This window comes from Martes martes, assembly GCF_963455335.1.
Source record: "Martes martes genome assembly, chromosome: 5".
NCBI classification, from domain to species: domain Eukaryota; kingdom Metazoa; phylum Chordata; class Mammalia; order Carnivora; family Mustelidae; genus Martes; species Martes martes.
This window is the reverse complement of record NC_137892.1, coordinates 99,435,699-99,454,993: the sequence shown is the minus strand read 5'-3', so window position 1 is coordinate 99,454,993 and position 19,295 is coordinate 99,435,699. Positions and strand designations below refer to the sequence as shown.

Sequence of the window (19,295 nt, the reverse complement as noted above, 5' to 3'; positions counted from 1 at the left end):
TGTGCTCATCACATGGTCACCCCTGGTGTGGGTCACAGTCTCATAGGCGCAAAGGACTCCGTGATGTTGAAGGCTGGCCTCTGAAATAGGAGAAGGCAGAGAACAGGGGGCCCTAGTGTGGGACCTACCTGTGCATCCTGTGGTCCCCTTCTTCACGGAATAACCCAGCTGACAATGGCAGATGAAGGATCCCTTGGTGTTCTCACATTCCCCAAACATGCAGATGTTTGAATTTAAGTCACATTCATTCACATCTAGAAAATTTATTTTCAATAGTTTGGTTAATACTTGTTTATCCTAGGAATGTGAAAGCTCTCTTTTAAACTGAAGAGCATAACATTGAAACACACAGATAAAAGTTAAAACATAATCTATTTGCAGGACATAGTATTATTTTCTAGAATTATGTTCAAATAATTCTTCTGTTTCAGCTTTCCCACCCTGTAATACAGTGGCTTAAATTTTTAAAGTAACTGAAAAAGCGTCTTTCTCTCATGTTTAAATGTATGTGCACTTGTGTGTGTGCAGATAGATGCGTAACATTTATCCTGTCTTTATGGCACCCACCAATGCACGTTTTCATGTCCATTGAAGCCATGAAGCCATCATAACACAGACAGCGGTACTCCCCAGGAATGTTGGTACACTGGCCGCCATCACAGATGTCAGGATTATTTTCACATTCGTCAATATCTGATGACAGAAGATTAGCATTAAGTAAGAATGAGACTGGCTTTGAATAAGCTCAAATACTGCATTTCCCGTCCAGGCCCACTCCAGATATCTGGAGCGAGCTCTGTGAGGTACCGGCAGTGAGCTGTGCATGGTTCACCCCCCAAGTCCATTCTGTACCCGCGCACGACCTCCCGTCGGGCATCAGGGCATAGCCCTCGCTGCAGCTGCATTCATAGCTGCCTTCTGAGTTTGTGCACCGTGTGTCGCAGCCTCCATTCATGATCATACACTCGTCGATATCTGTGAAAACAACATGTGACCCATTACTTGTCAGGTCTACTTCCTTCAAAAAAAAAAAAAAAAAAAGAAGAATAGGGAGATTTTCTTCTCTTTAAACAGATAATGCTTAAAATGGCTTTGGATTTCTCTCCCCACTAATGCGTTGGTTTATCTTTCTACCATTGTTTCTTAGCTCTTTCTACTTCCTTTCAGACAGCATTCTGTCAGACATGTAGCCCCAGGAGCCCAAGATTACAGAACTCAGAAATGCAGTAATTACGAGTTTAGGATGTTTTCCATGATAAAACCAGAGACTCCTCTGCAAAACCACAGGACAACGGCATCCTACAGCTCTGCCTCATTCTGACATTTGTGTTTCAGACAAAGGACTTCCACTGGCTTCATCACAGTAAGTTCAGTGCCAGGAGCTGTCCTAGACTCATTTTTAGAAATGCAAGTTGTAGATCCCTCTGGTGGATGCTCACCCGTACAGCCCTGCCGATCTGGTGTGGCCTGGTACCCGGGATTACAGGAGCACTGATAGGTTCCAATCATGTTCACACATTTTCCATTTCTACAGAGATTGTCACTCAGAGAGCATTCATTTATATCTATAAAAAGATACATAACGTTAATGTCTTGGCAGTAACCACATCACTTAAAGCACCAAGAAATGTTGCATGCCACTGCTGGTCCCCACAGTGGTTTGCATACTTTGCAGGGAAGGAAGATGATCTCCTGGGGTGTTCAAAGAAAATACTGCTATCTGTATTTCTATCTAAGATGGTACTGTCCAGGAGAACTCTGTACACTGATGGGACTGTTCCATATCTCTGCTATCCAATACATAGCTGCTATTGAGCACTGGAAGCATGAACCAAATGATGAAGGAATCGAAATTTAAAAACATTTTTTAAACTTAATTTTAACTTTTTAAAGTCCTCTCTTTGCCCAACATGGGGCTCAAACTCACAACCCCAAAATCAAGAGTCACATGGTCTACCAACTCAGTCAGCCAGGTGCCCCAGGAATTAAATTTTTAATGTTACCGAATTTTAATTAAATTTAAGTAGCCACATGTGGGTCGTGAACATGAGACCATGCACATGTAGCACATGCCAGAAATAAGACTTACTAATATTTAATATATAATTTACACTGGCAGGCTCACCTGGTCTTTATTAGATGGTCAAGAGTTGCCTGCATAATGTGGAGGATCCTGAGGGAAGATGGCTGGTTCCCCAAGTCACAGGGCCCGATACCAGGGCCTGCACTGTTTATGTGTTTCCATCTTACAGTGTTTAGTGTGCCTCGACAGGTGAATCTGGAACACCTAAAACCAACTAACCCTTATAAGATAGGCAGGTGCCTTATAAAAATTTCTGCAAAGGTCTGTGGAATCAAGTAGTGCTATTAATGCAATTATAAGAGAACAGCAAGAAAATAGGGGCATACAACCTACTTGTGAGACACAATGTAAGGTAAAAACAATAACACTATAATCAGGTAAAATAAGACCTTCATTTCAAAGTCTCAAAATTACCAATAAGACTATGTGACATGTGGATTTATATCTATGATCATTAAATTTGCAAAAATATGCATCTTCTATAATATACCTGTAAGGGGTACTTTTTTTTCAGATATAGGATCCATGAAAACTAACAAAATAAACTCAAGTTAGAAACAGTTCTCTGATTCACTGCATCACAAAGATGAACAAATATTCTGTAATCATCTCTATGAAAAAGTTTTAGTACCACCTTCAAAATGAAATAAAAATCTTTAGGGGCCCCTGGGTGGCTCAATCAGTTAAGCATTTGCCTTTGGCTCAGGTTATGATCCCAGGGTCCTGGGGTCCAGCCCCATGTCCAGCTCCCTGTTTCATGGGGAGTCTGCTTCTGCTTCTGCCTTTGCCCCTCCCCACTGCTCATGCTCTCTTTTTGGCTCTCTTTTTCAAATAAATAAAATCTTTAAGAAAAAAATCTTTAAACTTTTTCAATTTACCTTTTAAAAATGTCTGTTTAGTGTATTATTTAAGATTCACCTAATATATTAGCAGAACAATATAAATAGGGTTTATAAATAAATACATGTCTAATGGAAAGGTGTTCTCAAATTCTCTTTTGAATGGGGGGGGATGTGCCACCTGCTCTGTTTTAAACTGTTTTATTTGCTGACACTTGCAAGAAAGATGTTCTGTGAAGAAAATGTTTCCTGGCTACATCAAGGTTTTAAAACCAATATGCTCCAGCCCATCAGTCCCAGAGGCCTCCGTATACATATGAAAAGCAGTGGGAAGGAATGCTCCAAGACCAGCAAGACCAGCTGGTGTTCTCCCCTCAATCCTGCCACTCCCACCCCTCAGCTCTGCCAGCAAAGAGACCAGGATTTTTCTGTGATAGGAGGGTGAGGAGGGAGCTCACATGTTCATACACACAGGAGCAGACCCCATGTTGACAGACATAGGAGTGTAGAACAGACTCTACTGAATGAATGGCAGGTAGCTGCACAGGTGAACGCACAGGTGAGCCATCAAGGGAGCAGCCCTTCCACCAACAGCTTTCCCATTCCTTCCTTTGTGGAGGAAGTAACTCATGGCCTGCCATAGGGTCCACCACCAGCACGCATGCTGTCAAACAGTGGGTAGCCAGGACAATGTCGGCTTCGAGTGTGTCACTGAGGCATTCTCTAAGGACACAGCCCGACTACAAATAAAGGGGTTCTAAATTTCCAACTTTAAACCAGCTAGATTGTACATGCCAAAAACAACAAGTTTGTTAAAAATGACCACTGATCTCTATGATCTTCACCAGGTGAGCTGGGTGGGTTCATGTGCTGAGGAGACAAACTCACCCACACAGTCCTCACGTGACGGTGACAGCTCATGTCCCAATGGGCAGTCACACTGAAAGCTGCCCTCAGTGTTCACACAGGTGCCACCCCTACAAAGGAGAGGGTTACGTTCACATTCGTCAATGTCTGAAAGGTAAAAACGTGAGATCAATTAAAGAACTCTGTGGGAAAAATATTCACATATACAGCATGGGGGAAAAATTATGCTGTGAGGGAAGTGGGACTCAAATGTAAGAGACAAGTTTCAGAGGAGATGGGTTAATGCTCTCCTCACTTTTTCTACTACCAGTAAATAAATGGTAAGTTTTTTTCTTAAAGGCAGCGAGTTGCCAGGGAATTGACTTGTATGAAACAAGCAGATTCACAAGAGATAAAAATAAACAATATTAGTCTCACATCACACTAAAGTCCAGACACCAGACACTGCTATCTATTTTCACTAATCAAAGTAAAAGAAAAATGATAGACTGGTCACCTTTTATGTCCCCTTTGATGAATCCTGGAAGTCACTAAATATGGACAAAAAGGCAGGCAGTACCAAGAGTTTGCAGTAACACACAAATAAATATCACGGAATTTGCATGGCTGAATATAAATTTGGGGTCACCACACAAGGTCACGCACGTTAAGTGAAACCCTTCTGGGTAGTCTGTGTTGATTTTAGATTCTGTGAACAAACAGAACCCAGTCTTGCTGTCTCACTGGCACGGAGGCACCAAGGGGTTGGAGCTGCCTAAGAGTTATCTAGGAGATTTCCTGTCTGATAGTGACATCCATTCTCTCGCTCACCACAGTGCCTGGCCAATCATTCAGCTAACAGATCGGAGACAAGCCACGGTCAAGCTCTCTGGTTGGAGACTGGGCAGGAAGAGATGAAGCACACTTACCCATGCAGTTCTTCATCATCATGAACCCACTTTCGTAGCCTTCGAAGCATTCACACTCAAAACTGCCTGGCGTGTTGACACAGATGCCACTTCCACAGAGGTCAGGAGAAATCCTGCACTCATCAATGTCTAATTCATAAGGTTGAAAAGAAATAAAAAAATAGCATGAGCAGAGCAGGTACTGAAGAGCAGTGAGGCAGGTGTGGTCTCCTCGGAAAAGGTGTAGCCCGCGGGAGTGCCGGAGAGGTCAGTGGCGAGCAGCAGGAAGCTCTAGGTGCCAGAGATCAGCTCCAGGCAGATGGGGTCTTGGGCACATTCCTTTCCCCAACTGCCAAAACTGTCGTGGCCAACGGGCAGGCTGTGCATTTGCCTTTAAGAATTCTGGAATTGTGGATATCTCTTTGTGGCTTAGAAGTGGTAACAGAGGGATGCACAGAGCAACTGCGGCATGAGCTGGACAGGGCAGATGGTTAGGTGTGGAAGCAGCAGGCACATGGAATGAGGTCCTGTCACCAAGTGAGAGCACGGTGATTGTCTCCAGCAGCCCACGCCCAGCGTGGGGGAGTCCGCTGGGGCTGCTGTCCCCTTGAGCAGGGGAGGGTGCTAACCAGCACAGCCAGCCAGCCTCAGGAGCAGACACAGCCCCCCAGCTTCAGGGTAGACAGCGTACATATATAACTGGGACATGCAACATGCTCCGGAGGATGTTCTTCTGTCATGTTCAGATGTGGAAATAATACTCACTTATTTCTCAAAATAAAAATAAAGAAAAATAATGTGTTTGTCACTTTTTACATACTATGGAAAATAAGAATCTTCATTGGCAGCATTTACATTATCAAAAACAAAATTTTCTGGGTAACATCCCATGCTCATAACTGAGGTTTTTTTTAATGGAGAAGTCATGTCTATAAAATATAACTAAGAAAACATGGGGCGCCTGGGTGGCTCAGTGGGTTAAGCCTCTGCCTTCAGTTCAGGTCATGATCTCAGGGTCCTGAGATCGGGCCCCACGTCGGGCTCTCTGCTCAGCGGGGAGCCTGCTTCGCTTCCTCTCTCTCTCTCTCTGCCTGCCTCTCTGCCTACTTGTGATCTCTCTCTGTCGAATAAATAAATAAAGTCTTAAAAAAAAAAGACATACTTATTATTATTATCTTGGTCACAGGAGGAAGAAATGCCTTTGCTGGCATTTATTTTAATTCTCAAGTTCTTCCATCACAGGGTTTATCAGTGGGTAACTTGTACATACTCTCCTGGGCATCTCAGTCTCTGAACGTCCAATGCTTTCTCCCGGCGTCTGGTCTTTATTTCCCTAATTACAGGCAATACTGAAGAAAGGCTTTTAAACAAAATTCTTACCACCATTCACTGATTCAGTTAGGCAGCTAACAATATGCATATTGATTCTCTTACTTATTGTTTATCAGTATCTAGAAACTGGTAGTTAGAGCCATTTGAAGAACAAAGAATAAATTCACTGGCAGAGCACTGATACACTCTAGCTGATGTGATGTGCTGGAAGATGCACAGTGTGGAGTGTGGACTCTGGAAGCAGACACCTAGGTAGCAGTCCTAGTTCTATCACCTACTGGGTGAAGAGGCTTAGGAAAATCATTTCATTTCTGTGTGCCTCAATTTCCACATCAATAAAATGGGGGAGTATAGTAAAACCCACCTGCTAGGATTAAGCAAGTCAGCATTCATCAAGCGCTGAGAAGAGTGCCTATCTCATACAGACTGCTGTGTCCATAGAAATGGTTTTCTGCTAAAAACTGGTATTTTGGGAGGAGGTGGCTTTGAACTGGTCCTTGAAGCCTGTATAGAAATTCTAACTTTAGGGGCCACTGGGTTACAAAGCTGGTTGAGTGACCAACTCTTGGTTTCAGCTCCAGTCATGATCTCAGGGATTTGAGATCAAGCCCCACACTGAGCCCCAAGCTCAGTGAGGAGTCTGATGAAGTTTCTCTCTCCCTCTGCCCCTCCCCAAGCTCACACTCTCTCTCCCTCTAAAATACATAAATAAATTAAAAAAAAATTCTAACTTTAAAGAAGCAGAGTGAATAGAAGGACAGGAGATAGAATGCACAGGGGAAGAAAAATAATACATTTCAGAGAACAGTACATTGCAGATTGGCCAGACTGCAGAGATTGATAGTGCAAGGACAGGGAGGATGGGTGTGATCAGTGAGGGTGCCAAAAGAAGACGGGCTTTAAATATGGTGAAGACAGGCAGCCAAAGGTATCCAATAGTGCTTTCACATTATACACAGCAACACTGCAGTGTGACCAACAAATGTCTCTCTTACACAATTAAAGAAGGAGGGTTTTAAAAAAATAAAAAAATAAAAAAAATAAAGAAGGAGGGTTTCAGAGTCATTAAGTAACACGGCTAATTTCCCATCAAAAACAGGAAGTGGAGTCAGAACTGAAAGAATCTTGTCTTCACCCAGGTTTCAAACTGTGAGTCACTGAGAGTTGCTTTGTGGGAAGTAACACGTGGTGGTTGGTGAACATGAAGGATCAGAATGGACGATCAGTGGGATGGAAGACACTGGAAGAGGTTGCTATGCAGTGAATACTGCCATTAGTTGTCCAGTTCCCCCTTCAGGAAGGAAGGACTTACTACCCTTTCCCCCTCTGCTGTTGGGGAGTTTGGGGGCACAAAGACCTGAGGTATAAACTATCTTGAAGAAATGCCTCAGTGAAGAGGACCCTTCCTCACACTCACACCCCCTCTCTGGGCAGATGTATCCAAAGACTGACAATGCAGGTCCATAAACACCTAGTCTTATTGCCCTAAGACAGTTCTGCTGGGCCATCCTAGATCCAGAGCTCCCAGTGGGATGGGCTGAGAACCACGATGGGACTGACAGCTGCCCCCTTTGCCCCCTTCTGCTAGTAAACCTTCTGCAGGTTAATCTCTCTGGGAGTCTATTTCCTGAGGAGAAAAGCCAGTACCTGAGATAGCCTTGAAGAAAGAGTCTAGTACTTGAAACAGCCACTGCGATGGAGACTACACATAACTTCTTCCTTGTGCAGGAGAGGGAGAGATCAAAACAGTCTGAGGCCTCAATTCTGAGTGAAATGATGCTACTGCTACAGACAAGGAAGTCGCTAGGCAGAGGAAGGGTGGATATGGGACAAAGTGGGGTTAAAGTGAAGAGCTACAAGCGTGGCACTTGGGCAGAGGCTAGGACAGAGCTCGCACTGAGGAGTGCACTCAGCAGAGCCTGCCTGTGAAGGCACAGGGGCGTGGGCAGCTATGAGAGGCAGAGGACTCTGGAAATGCCAAGAGCAAGAAGAATCTGTGGAGATGAGAGAAAAAACATTGTTGGCACAGAAGGATGAAATAGACAGGGAAGTCCCATGGAGGCCAAGAGAGAAGAAAATTAAGGAGGGGATATAGCCAGCACAGAGGTCTTGGAGGTTAAGCACCAAGAGAAAAGTCTTTTTACAACTTGACAAAGGTGTTCTGTGAGAGAACATTTATGTGCCTGAATGAAGGAGGGCAAAAGTCAAAATTACATGGGAGTACAAAGCAAATGGCTCTTCAGGAGAGCAAGGTGAGAGATAAAAGCAGGGAAACAGGGTGGCAGCATGGGGGAGAAGATGGCAGAGGAAATAGTGTGAACTTGTTTTCAGGTCCAGGGAAAGCAACGGGAAAGGGAGGGAAGTACTGCAGAGAGAGAAGGGAGCCTGCTGACAAGGGGTGGAGAGGAGCAGCAAGGGGGAGGGCATGTGGAGTGGAAAACCATGGAAGATGACATCCCATTGCCAGAGAGAGGGGCGTGTGGGAAAGGATCTGGCCATGAGAGTGGATGTCAAGAAAGAAAAGTGGCAGGGAGCAGGGGGTCTGAGAGAGGGTGCTGCTCAGAGGAGGTCTAGAGGTAGAGCAGAGAAGTCAGTCAGGAAGGTAAGGGGCGAGTAGTATTGCTGAGCAGCCTCGAGTCCAGCTGAAGGCGAATGTGTGAGATGCAGATAGAGTCAAGCAGGAAAGCCACGTGGGGGCTGAGGAGCTGGGGCAGCAGGGGAGGTGGACAGTCCGGAAATGCTCTGGTGATGGTCTAGACAGACGGCAATGTGGGGACTCCAGTACCTTCTGCAGTAGGAAGTGAGGAAGGAGTCAGAAGCACATTTGAGTGGAGATCAGCACGGGTGAGGGCAAGAGGGAAGGAAAATGTTCAAGGAGGAGATGAATAGAGTTGTGAAAATAAGATCTTGGAGATATATTTCTTTCTTTTTTTTTTTTTAAAGATTTTATTTATTTATTTGACAGAGAGAGATCACAAATAGGCAGAGAGGCAGGCAGAGAGAGAGAGAGGAGGAAGCAGGCTCCCCTGCCAAGCAGAGAGTCCGATGCGGGACTCCATCCCAGGACCCTGAGATCATGACCTGAGCCAAAGGCAGAGGCTTAACCCACTGAGCCACCCAGGTGTCCTTGGAGATATATTTCAAGTGTCTGGAATAATTTATTTCATGTCATAGAAAAATGTGGACTTCCTATCTTTTCAAACTAAAGGGAACAGGTATGGACAGGGATATATGGACGGTGACCAGAGCATAATTAAGAAAACTCTTCACAGTTTAGGAAAATAAGTTACAACTGTTCTATTAAAAACTTTATAATTCTTAAGAGATACTATAAATTTATACAATGAATGGTTGCTCTAGTGTATTCATCATTTTGGAAATCCTATTTTTCTGTGGTTCCTTTGGTAGAACAGACAGCATTTTCATGCTGTTGGTGCAGCTCTCACAAGGGCTGGTTTGGAGAAGTGATTTAAGAGCAGGGGGAAATAAACCTAAAAAGCCAAACCCGGGCTTTTTCAAAGGCAGTACTTTCCAACAGAGCAAAGGAAGGGAGCCAGGGCAGGCCAAATCCAGCCAGAGAGCAGTCTCACCTGTGCAGTTTCTTTCCTCTGTGTCCAGAGCAAAGCCACTGTTGCAACGGCACTTGAAGCTGCCAATTGTATTTCTGCACTTGCCATAAGTACACATCCCAGGAAAAGCTTTGCATTCATTGATATCTGAAAGCAAAACAAAGCAGGAACAGAGAGCCGGTTGATCTAAACATGTGGGTTCCTGAGTGAAAGCTGCAAATCTATCATGATGGCAAATAATGTTCCCAAGTCCAAACAGGGCCCTCAACACTGCCAGTGATCACACGGATGCCCCAGGGAAAGTTCCACACGTGAAAAAGATTCTGCATTTTTTAGCGAAGGGTTCTGATATCGTTCCTTCTGACCATTCATTTGGTAAGGGTTGGAAGGATAGGGAGCTTTTTGTTACATCAGGGCTCCATCTGGTCAGGCTGCACTAAGGGAAGCAGAGGTATAGTGTGGGAGGATGTAGGGAAAGTGAGATTAGTGGTGTGTTTTACATCTTTACTTCAGAACCAGCCTATATAGGTGATTTATATTCCTGGGCCCTAAGGCTGGCCATAAATCATGTTTAACAAAAAAAAAAAAAAGGAAGTGGCAAATTATATGCATAAAGCAAAACCAAATCTGAGAGAAAGTGGCAGGTAAGCTTTGGGGCAGAGAGGTCAACGCGACCTTGAGAGTTACCTTTGTAAAATGGCCTCCCGGTAAGAACGTCCCCTCTGTTAGCAAAGCCTGGCCCCCGGGGGCACAGGGTCTCGTACTCCTTGGTGCCAGGTTTGGGGCATTCCTCACACTCCGTGCCCCAAGCTGCCCCAACTGCACAGCAGCAGGCATCCATGCGAAACTTCCCAGGAACAGGATGGACACATTCATCTTCATCCCACTTCAAGTAACACTGCTCCATGCGGATGTCTATATGGCAAGTGAAAGCACAGTTTGAAAGGAAGGTGTCACACTCACTGACCATTCATATACTGAGTTTCTGCTTGGCACCAGGAATGATGCCGAGCTCTGGAGATATGATAATGGGTAAGAGGCAGAGTCCCTGACCTCCTGGAATGGATTCCATAATGACACTCTCTTAAAGCGAGCAAAGGTGGGTTCCTCAGTATTACTTTATTCTCACAAGATGCCTTCAGGAAGGAAAGGTTCATTTGTGACCAGACTCCTTCATATCATCATCCATCATCCCTTTTTGCTCACTTCAGAAAGAATAAGATTATTTTAGTGACAGATTCTTCTTGATCACTGAATTACTTAAAGTGGCTTGTGACCAGTTCTGTCCTGTCCCAGTCAGAAGCAGTAAATAATCAACTGTAATCTATCTGCCAACTTGGGACAACTATTAAAACAGGTTTACAAATGAAAAAAAATGTTTTTGCATTTAAAGTTATTTAGGGGGACCTGGGTGGCTCAGTTGGTTGAGCGACTGCCTTCAGCTCAGGTCATGATCCCAGAGTCCTGGGATCGAGTCCCACATAGGGCTCCCAGGTCCGCGGGGAGTATGCTTCTCCCTCTGACCTTCTCCCCTCTCACGCTTTCTCTCACTCACTCTCTCTCTCCTATGGATAAATTAAAAAAAAAAACAAAACTTACAAAGTTATTTTTTTTCCTGTCAGATTTACCTTTGGCATCATGGTTTTTGTTCTGCATTATGTAAATTTGCCCTAGTCAGGGGCCAAATTATTTGCTTAAATGTCTCATTTTCCCTTCAATCTTGAAACATACCAGGATCTTAGAAGACCGACAAGACTCACAAGATAGGATAAATTAGCATGATCTGTAAATAACACATTTATCTGTTAGTCAGCAGAGCTGTTGGTCCAACTACAGTCAAACACTTTGCTATATGGATAATGAGATAAAAAAGGTTTTCTTTTTTTTTAAATTTTTTTATTTTAATAAACATATAATGTATTTTTATCCCCAGGGGTACAGGTCTGTGAATCGCCAGGTTTACACATTTCACAGCACTCATCATAGCACATACCCTCCCCAATGTCCATTTCCCCACCACCCTCTCCCGTCCCCCCTCTCCCCAGCAACCCTCAGTCTGTTTCTTGAGATTGAGTCTTTTATGGTTTGTCTCCCTCCCAATCCCATCTTTTCATTTTTTCTTTTCCTACAAAAAAGGTTTTCTTTAATCAAATGTTTTATTTGATGAAAGCCTTTTAAGACATTACATCTTTTCCTAAACCTGACAGTTATTTAACAGAGTTATTTATTTATTTCTTATTTATTTATTTGTTTATATTTCCATTATGGAAATACAATGTGTTTACTATTTTAGTTTCTGTCAATTATGATTCTTTCAAGTGCTCAAGCTAAGGAAGCACCAACTTGAGCAACCTCCTTTAGCTTACAGTCATGTCTACTTCCAAGGATGGTAATTAAAAAGTCCTATTTTTTAAATTTTTTTATAAACATATAATGTATTCCTAGCCCCAGGGGTACAGGTCTGTGAATTTCCAGGTTTCACACTTCACAGCACTCACCATAGCACATACCCTCCCCAATGTCCATAACCCCACCACTCTCTTCCTATCCACCTCCCCCAGCAACCTTCAGTTTGTTTTGTGAGATTAAGAGTCTCTTATGGTTTGTCTCCCTCCCGATCCCATCTTGTTCCATTTAACCTTTTCCTACCCCCCAAATCCCCCACGTTGCATCTCCACTTCCTCATATCAGGGAGATCATATGATAGTAGTCTTTCTCTGAATGACTTATTTCACTCAGCATAATACCCTCTAGTTCTATCCATGTTGTTGCAAATGGCAAGATTTCATTTCTTTTGATGGCTGTATAGTATTCCATTGTATATATATATATATATATATATATATATATATATATATATATATACACACACACCGCATCTTCTTTACCCATTCATCTGTTGATGGACATCTAGGTTCTTTCCATAGCTTGGCTATTGTAGACATTGCTGCTATAAACATTCGGGTGCACGTGCCCCTTTGGATCACTACATTTCTATCTATAGGGTAAACACCCAGTAGTGCAATTGCTGGGTCATAGGGTAGCTCTATTTTTAACTAAAAAGTCCTATTTTTAAAGAAAGAAACTGTGGTAAATCTTCATTCTGGTTTGGTAGACTGAACAAAGGTATCCACAGTAGGTGATTATGCCTATGTATCCGTACCAACACCAGCCCCAAAGTCATGTTCCCTACCAGCATGAGGTACGGCAGTAATCCTGGGAGCCTCATGACCTTAAGGCACCCAGTGGCTCTTCCCAGTCACAGCCGACTCCATCTAACACCATCAAGAAGTAAGGATCTTAACAAGATATACAAGTTTCATTTAGGTATCCCGAGAACTATGGACTAAGTCAAACTATTTCTGAGGTCACTGATGTAATTTGTTCAAGAAGCAAGATTAGCTAAAAACAAAACAAAACAAAACATCCCCTAAATCACTTGAACTTAATGTGTAAAGAGTCAGGAGAACCTGACAGAGTAATCCTGTGTCTTTGCTACACAAACCCATGTCCATATTTGCCTCAGGAATTAAAACCCTGCACACTGGCTACATATGGCCTGGGAATGTTTTTACTGACTTGGGCAGAAATTAAAGTATGTGTTTGGAAACCTCTGGATAGTTCATGTGCTATAGAGTTTGGTGTGGTCCTCACTATACCTTACTACCACTGCCCTCATTTACGTTACCTGCCTGGCCTCGGAAAGTATTTGAATTTGGAACCCTGATCTAGATCAGTTTCTATCAGAGCAGTCTGTCTCTACTCTCTTCTCAGGATATTTTACATATTCAAATGTCAGTCTCTTCTTGAAACTTCCTCACATCCCAGCCACAATTCTTTCTTGTACCATAATTCGAGTAGTGACAAAAACATTTAAGTGAAGTACCTGCATGAAGACTCTAATACATCCTTTTAGAACATTATAAATGGTGTGATTTTGAGTGATTATTTTTTGGAATTTATTTTGTTGAGTAATAATTTACAATCACTGATACATCTTCACATATAATATCCTTTTGCTACAGAAGGCAATTTGATATTATTAGTCATTGGACCATACTGAAGATATTATTTGGCATCTTCAAAATATAACTTTACTTTTTTCTAACCTTTTTGGATAATTTAAAAATAAAAATATGAAAAGAATTTTATTATTAGACTTTGGATTTTATCATTTCTTTTTTTCTTCCCTTTTTTTAAAATTTAAATTCAATTAGCCAACATACAGTACATCATTAGTTTTTGATGTAGCATTCAGTGATTCATTAGTTGGGTATAACACCCAGTGCTCATCACATCACATGCCCTCCTTAATGCCCATGTCCCAGATATTATAATTCCTAACCAATTCTACATGACTTTATAGCCATACTTTGTATCCTAATTTAAATACACTATTTAAAATTAGCTTAAAATGGAATTCATGTTAATTATAATGACTCCGGACAGTGTTGCAAATATTTTGTGCTATTAATTTTAAAAATCACCGATACATGTGGGGCATCTGGGCGGCTCAGTCAGTTAAGCATTTGACTTCTGCTCAGATTGTGATCACAGAGTCCTGGGATGGAGCCCCACGTGGGGCTCCCTGCTCGCCTGGAAGCCTGTTTCTCCCTCTCCCTCTGCCCCTCCCCACTGCTCGTGCTAGCTCTAATAAAGAAGTAAAAGATTTTTTAAAAAAATAAAATAAAATCACCAATACATTTAAATACCTTAAAGATCTTTGAATATAACACTGTCATTACTCATGTTTTGTCTACAAGCTTAAATTTCAAATACAAACCTATATAAAGTTATTTCACAAACTAAAACTTACTGTTCCAGAGCATATTGGAAAAAAATCCCTCAAATAAATAAAACATTACTTAGATACAATATAGAATTAAGAAAAGTTTATTTTTCAATCATGAAACTCATACTCAGTTAAGCATGAGCCTGATGATGATAAAGTCAAAAATAAAAGTCTTTTATTTTTATGTATTTATTTGAAGTAATCTCTACACCCAACAATGGGGCTCCAACTCATGACCTTGAGATCAAGTCACATGGTCCAAGAGCTGAGAAACCAGGCACCATCCATGTATGCATCTGCATACTAATGATGTTGAAAGAAAGCTTCCTCTTTTTAGATCTTTACAAAATAAAGCATTAAGAAAACTTAATTAAAACTCTAAGGTGGTAAAGGAATGACTAGGATCAAGCAATGTTTTCAAAGAGAAACAATAACCTTGCCTATGACCTTCCCCATTGTCTTATCTAAGAGTGCAGCTGTAATGAACTGATAAATGTTGACTCCAAACACTAGTCTTCAATTCTTCTTTTATGTTCAAAATATACATAGTTCTCTTATTCCACTGACCAGTGTGAATCACTGAAACTGCCTAAAATATCTGATTAAAGAAACTAAATTTTGAGACAGTTTTTGAGCAGTACCAACTTTCTATATTATAAGAATACATGTCATTTGAAGACATGCACTTTAAAAAATACCCTCCAGTGATGCCCCCCACCAAATATCTCATTTAAAGCCAGTTTTCCAGCTATTGACCCAATGATTTTGAAGCTTGAGGTGAATGCCCAAGAAATAAAAAAAATCCATCCCTGGTTTCATGCATAAAATACATAAAGACATGAATCTTACCCAAACACACGCGGCCAGTTCCATCCAATGTGAGGCCTTCAGGGCACTCACAATGAAAAGATCCTTTGCTATTGACACAGCGTCCATTTGGACAAACGCCAGGAAATACCTCACACTCATTAACGTCTGCAGGGAAATCAAGCAAGCAGAGGGATTAAAGATGTTAGAAATAGAAAAAGCAGGTGTAGTCTTCCCGTATAGCATATTCAATCTATAATACAATGTGGACTATTACTTGAGTTGAACAGAAATATTCCACAACAACACAACTACTGGGTTTCCTAGGTACCAGCTGTGAAAATTACCACAGCCTTGCCCGTCCATAAAACTGCCCAGACACGCTCCTTTCCCAGCTGTTTTGTGCCTTTATGTCTAATGATGTCCCTGTAAAAAATTACCCAACAGCATAAAAAAAGGAGAAAGGGGGAACTCTAAGCTGTTTTCTGAGAGTATTATTCTAAAGCATTTGTTGATTCCTTTCAGTATTTTTACTGCAATTTAAGGCTTTTAAAAATGATAAATATCTCTAAAGTGAATGTTCATTTTGCTTACTGCTCTAAAGACTTATAGTATCATCCAAGTATACACTCACCTTCACAAGAAACACCTTTAATCCTGGCAAACCCTCTTGGACAAGCTGTATCTGTGAGAACAACAGACACGTTTTTACTTCATTGTAAGAGAAAATATAATGGTTTTAAGATCAAGGACCAGTATAATGGAATCTAAGTTGAACTGAATAGAAACCACGAGCTGGGATCTTAGAGGCCAAGGACTCCAGGTGCCCTCCATTCAATTCAGGGTGGCACATGACACACTGTGCTAATTCCGGGTAGAGTTGACCTACATGGAGATTCTCATAAGTTTTTCTTACAATTCATTTTTGCTTTCACAATGTCAGCTGAATTACAAGAAAGTAAGTAAAAAAGGCTTAAAGGAAAGAGACATCACATTCTGTTTGGACATTTGCAAACAAGAACGCTGGAGGGTCTGACAATCACCTAGCAGCTAAATACCAGAAATTCCCTTTCTTGTTGAAAATGCTCAAAAGGTCTGCTTACAGAAAAAGGATAAACAAGATACATATTTCATCAAGTGAATAGATTTCACCAGAGAAAATATTCTAGGGAGGGTAATGATGTTATGGTCTTCCTCTCTATGGAAATACATAGGGAAACAGGTGCCCGCCTAGCTGAAGGATAAGCTATCCAATGAGAAGCCCAGCAGGAGTTCTGGGGCAGGCCCCTACCTAGTTCACACCGTTCGCAGGGGCTTCCCCAGGCAGCTCCGAGTGTGGCGCAGCATTCCGACTTCAGAGTGGCTCCATTAATGTTCACCTCACAGCGGTTGTCCTGGATGTTGAGCCAACATGTCCCTTTCAGGCTGTCTGAAAAGGAGCAGGAAGGGATGGGAAGCTCTCATCTCTGAAGATAATATAATTCACTCATATACAATAAAGGCAATTCTTACAGTATTCAACAAAAGCATTATTTTTAAAATGTTTTAATGTATATTCTTTGAGCAAATTTATGTGTACATGTATTTTAAATACAGTATATTACATACACATAAATCAAATAATTATACCATGTACATCTCACAGGATATGACAACTAATACAATTACATCTACAGATACTCTGTGAGTGGCACTGTTGTCCAAGATTTTACGCTGGTATTCACAACCTCAGTGAATTACCATGACAAGATGATTACTTGTAGTGAAAAATGCATAAAAAAAGAAGAAAGGTTGATCTTTTATGATAAGATTGATCTTTTATGATAAATGCTTTGATACTTAAGATTTTACCAAAAAAAATTCCTTAAATCATTCCCTTTTCTTGTAGTCCCCCACCAAACATATCGCACACAATTTATGTCCTATTACAGAGAAACTGTTATTTCTCTAACTGAAGATAATTGTTTGATGCATAATTTACCAAAAAATCGACAAGATGAAGAAAAGAAACATCGCCTATAAAACCACCACTAAGACACACCAGGACTAGTGAGTGACAGATTTTCTTTCAGGTGTTTGCCTTTACATAGTATATATGTAACATTGTCTCTAGTTCAAAAAGGAATACATGCTTATGGTGAACTACATAAGAAATAGGAGATTTAATATAAAAAGGATGTATATCCAACCACCTCACGCTCAGTGCTCTTACATTTTAGCTGTGTGCACATCACACAGCTCTCCCTTCTGTGACTGCTGCACGGCGGACTTCAGAATGGTCATGAGGAATGTAGTCCCAGTGGGCAGGGCCAGGACAATTCAGGTAAAATAAATCATACCCAAAGTTCTCCTTGCAGTACTGTGGCTCCCAGTTCGGGGCGCACAACATTACTGAGGTTCTAATTAAAATGCTGGGTTCCCAAGTGCCCAGGTGTGCGGCCCAGGAGCCTGCATTTGACAAACTCCTCATGTGACTGCTATGCAGTCTGTCTGTACAAGAGTTTGACAACAATTTAGCAACATATTGCGGCTCACAGCCTTGGAGAACAATAAAGAAAAAGTACATTCCTATAGTATTTACCTTAAAATTCATTTAATAATACAGGTAAAGTTTCACTGCCAAATTCAATAGTAAAAACAAAGCATGGTGGGAAACAGAAAGAAAATTACAGTGAAATTGGCAGTGCCGGGAAGGAAGAAGCTGTGGTTTCTGATTCCTTACTGGACACAAGCAGGTAGGAGGAAGTCCCCTGCAGCCTCAGGCCTTGGGGACAGAGGTCAGAACAAAACAACTGCATCCTTGACTAGATACAAAAAAGGACAGGGCAAAGTTGTGGAGTAGAGCTGGACGTTCACTTTGCTTTCTTCTGCTTTGAGATTCAGTTTGGGTGAAAACGGGGTGCATGTGAAAAAACTTTCTCATCAGACCATTTGTATCAGGACTCAAAATACAGGCTTTTTATTGGCTTTTCACATGTTTGTTTACTTACTTGTTAAAACAGCCTCTAAGGTACAGGTAACTTTCAGATGAGAAAAAGGAGGCCCACAGAGGTTAATTAGTTTACCCAAAGTCACCCACCTAGTTTAGTGTCCCTATCACAAGTCAAGGATACACAGCCTGATTTCAGAGCCTCCACTTTGCAACATCATGCTTCTGGCTGGTGTGGTATGAGGCTTAAAAGTTACAAAATGCACTGATACACAGGTACATATATACATATTCATCTCTCTCACTCGGATTGATTTTCTGTGTGTGTATAGACACACACACACATCAGATGTAGTTACACAGCTGTGTGGTCAGGGGCTGCTTAAGAATGCGGAAAAAAATAAAGCAGGATAAGCAGTCTTGAGGGTGTACACTGGAGAAAGGCTGTTCTATCATCTAGGGAAGTTGGAGAAATCCTTGCTTACAAAATGACCTCTGAGGGAAGACTGTAGGGTGGTAAATATCGAGAAAACAAAAATGAGACAGATGCTACAGTAAAAATCAAGAAGAGAAATATTGGGGGCTTGGACTGGGGGGGCAGTGGTGGTGAGAAGAGATTGGAATATGCATAAATGTCAAATACAATCAACGGGAATTGCTGATGGATTCAATGTGGTGTTTGAAAGAAAGGCATCAAAGATGACTCCAAAGATTTTGAGACTGCTGATTGTAAAGATGGAATTTCCATTTCCCAAGACAGAAATGATTCTGGGAGACACAGGCTCAAGCCAAAAGACAGCAACTGTGTTTTGGCCATGCTACATTTGAAATATCCATTGGACATCCAAATGGAGACAATGTGCAGAGAGTTGGAAATCCAAGTCTGGAATCAGTGGGGAGGTTGAGGAATGACAGATACATTTGAAGGTCAATGTAGGGGCCATCTAAGCGTGACTGTAGATAGAGAAGGCAAGAGGAGGTTCAAGGGGCTGACCAGGGAGACACTTCAAGCTTGAGGGCAGGACGATATGGAAAATGTAACAAAGGAAATGGAGATAAAGGGGCCAGAAAAGTAAAAGGAGACAAGAAGACAAAAAAATGGAAAACTTGAGAAGGTGTGAGCGAAGAGCACTGCTAACACTGAAGATAAGAAAGAAGGAAGGACCACTGTATTGATACCATGGAGGCTA

The 19,295-nt window shown here is 41.8% G+C and overlaps 1 protein-coding gene across 1 annotated transcript in view; it reads right to left on the bottom strand.

Moving 5' to 3' along the window:
- Positions 1-19,295, bottom strand: part of FBN2 (fibrillin 2) — a gene marked incomplete at both ends in the record, with an annotated part of 261,800 nt that overhangs the window by 62,160 nt on the left and 180,345 nt on the right. Inside the window, 11 exons of the mRNA XM_080804778.1 lie at positions 129-254; positions 568-693; positions 853-975; positions 1,440-1,565; positions 3,811-3,936; positions 4,698-4,826; positions 9,599-9,724; positions 10,265-10,492; positions 15,219-15,344; positions 15,811-15,861; positions 16,468-16,605. Of these exons, the coding sequence (XP_080660904.1) occupies positions 129-254; positions 568-693; positions 853-975; positions 1,440-1,565; positions 3,811-3,936; positions 4,698-4,826; positions 9,599-9,724; positions 10,265-10,492; positions 15,219-15,344; positions 15,811-15,861; positions 16,468-16,605 (1,425 nt within the window). The remainder of the gene's footprint in view (positions 1-128; positions 255-567; positions 694-852; positions 976-1,439; positions 1,566-3,810; positions 3,937-4,697; positions 4,827-9,598; positions 9,725-10,264; positions 10,493-15,218; positions 15,345-15,810; positions 15,862-16,467; positions 16,606-19,295) is intronic.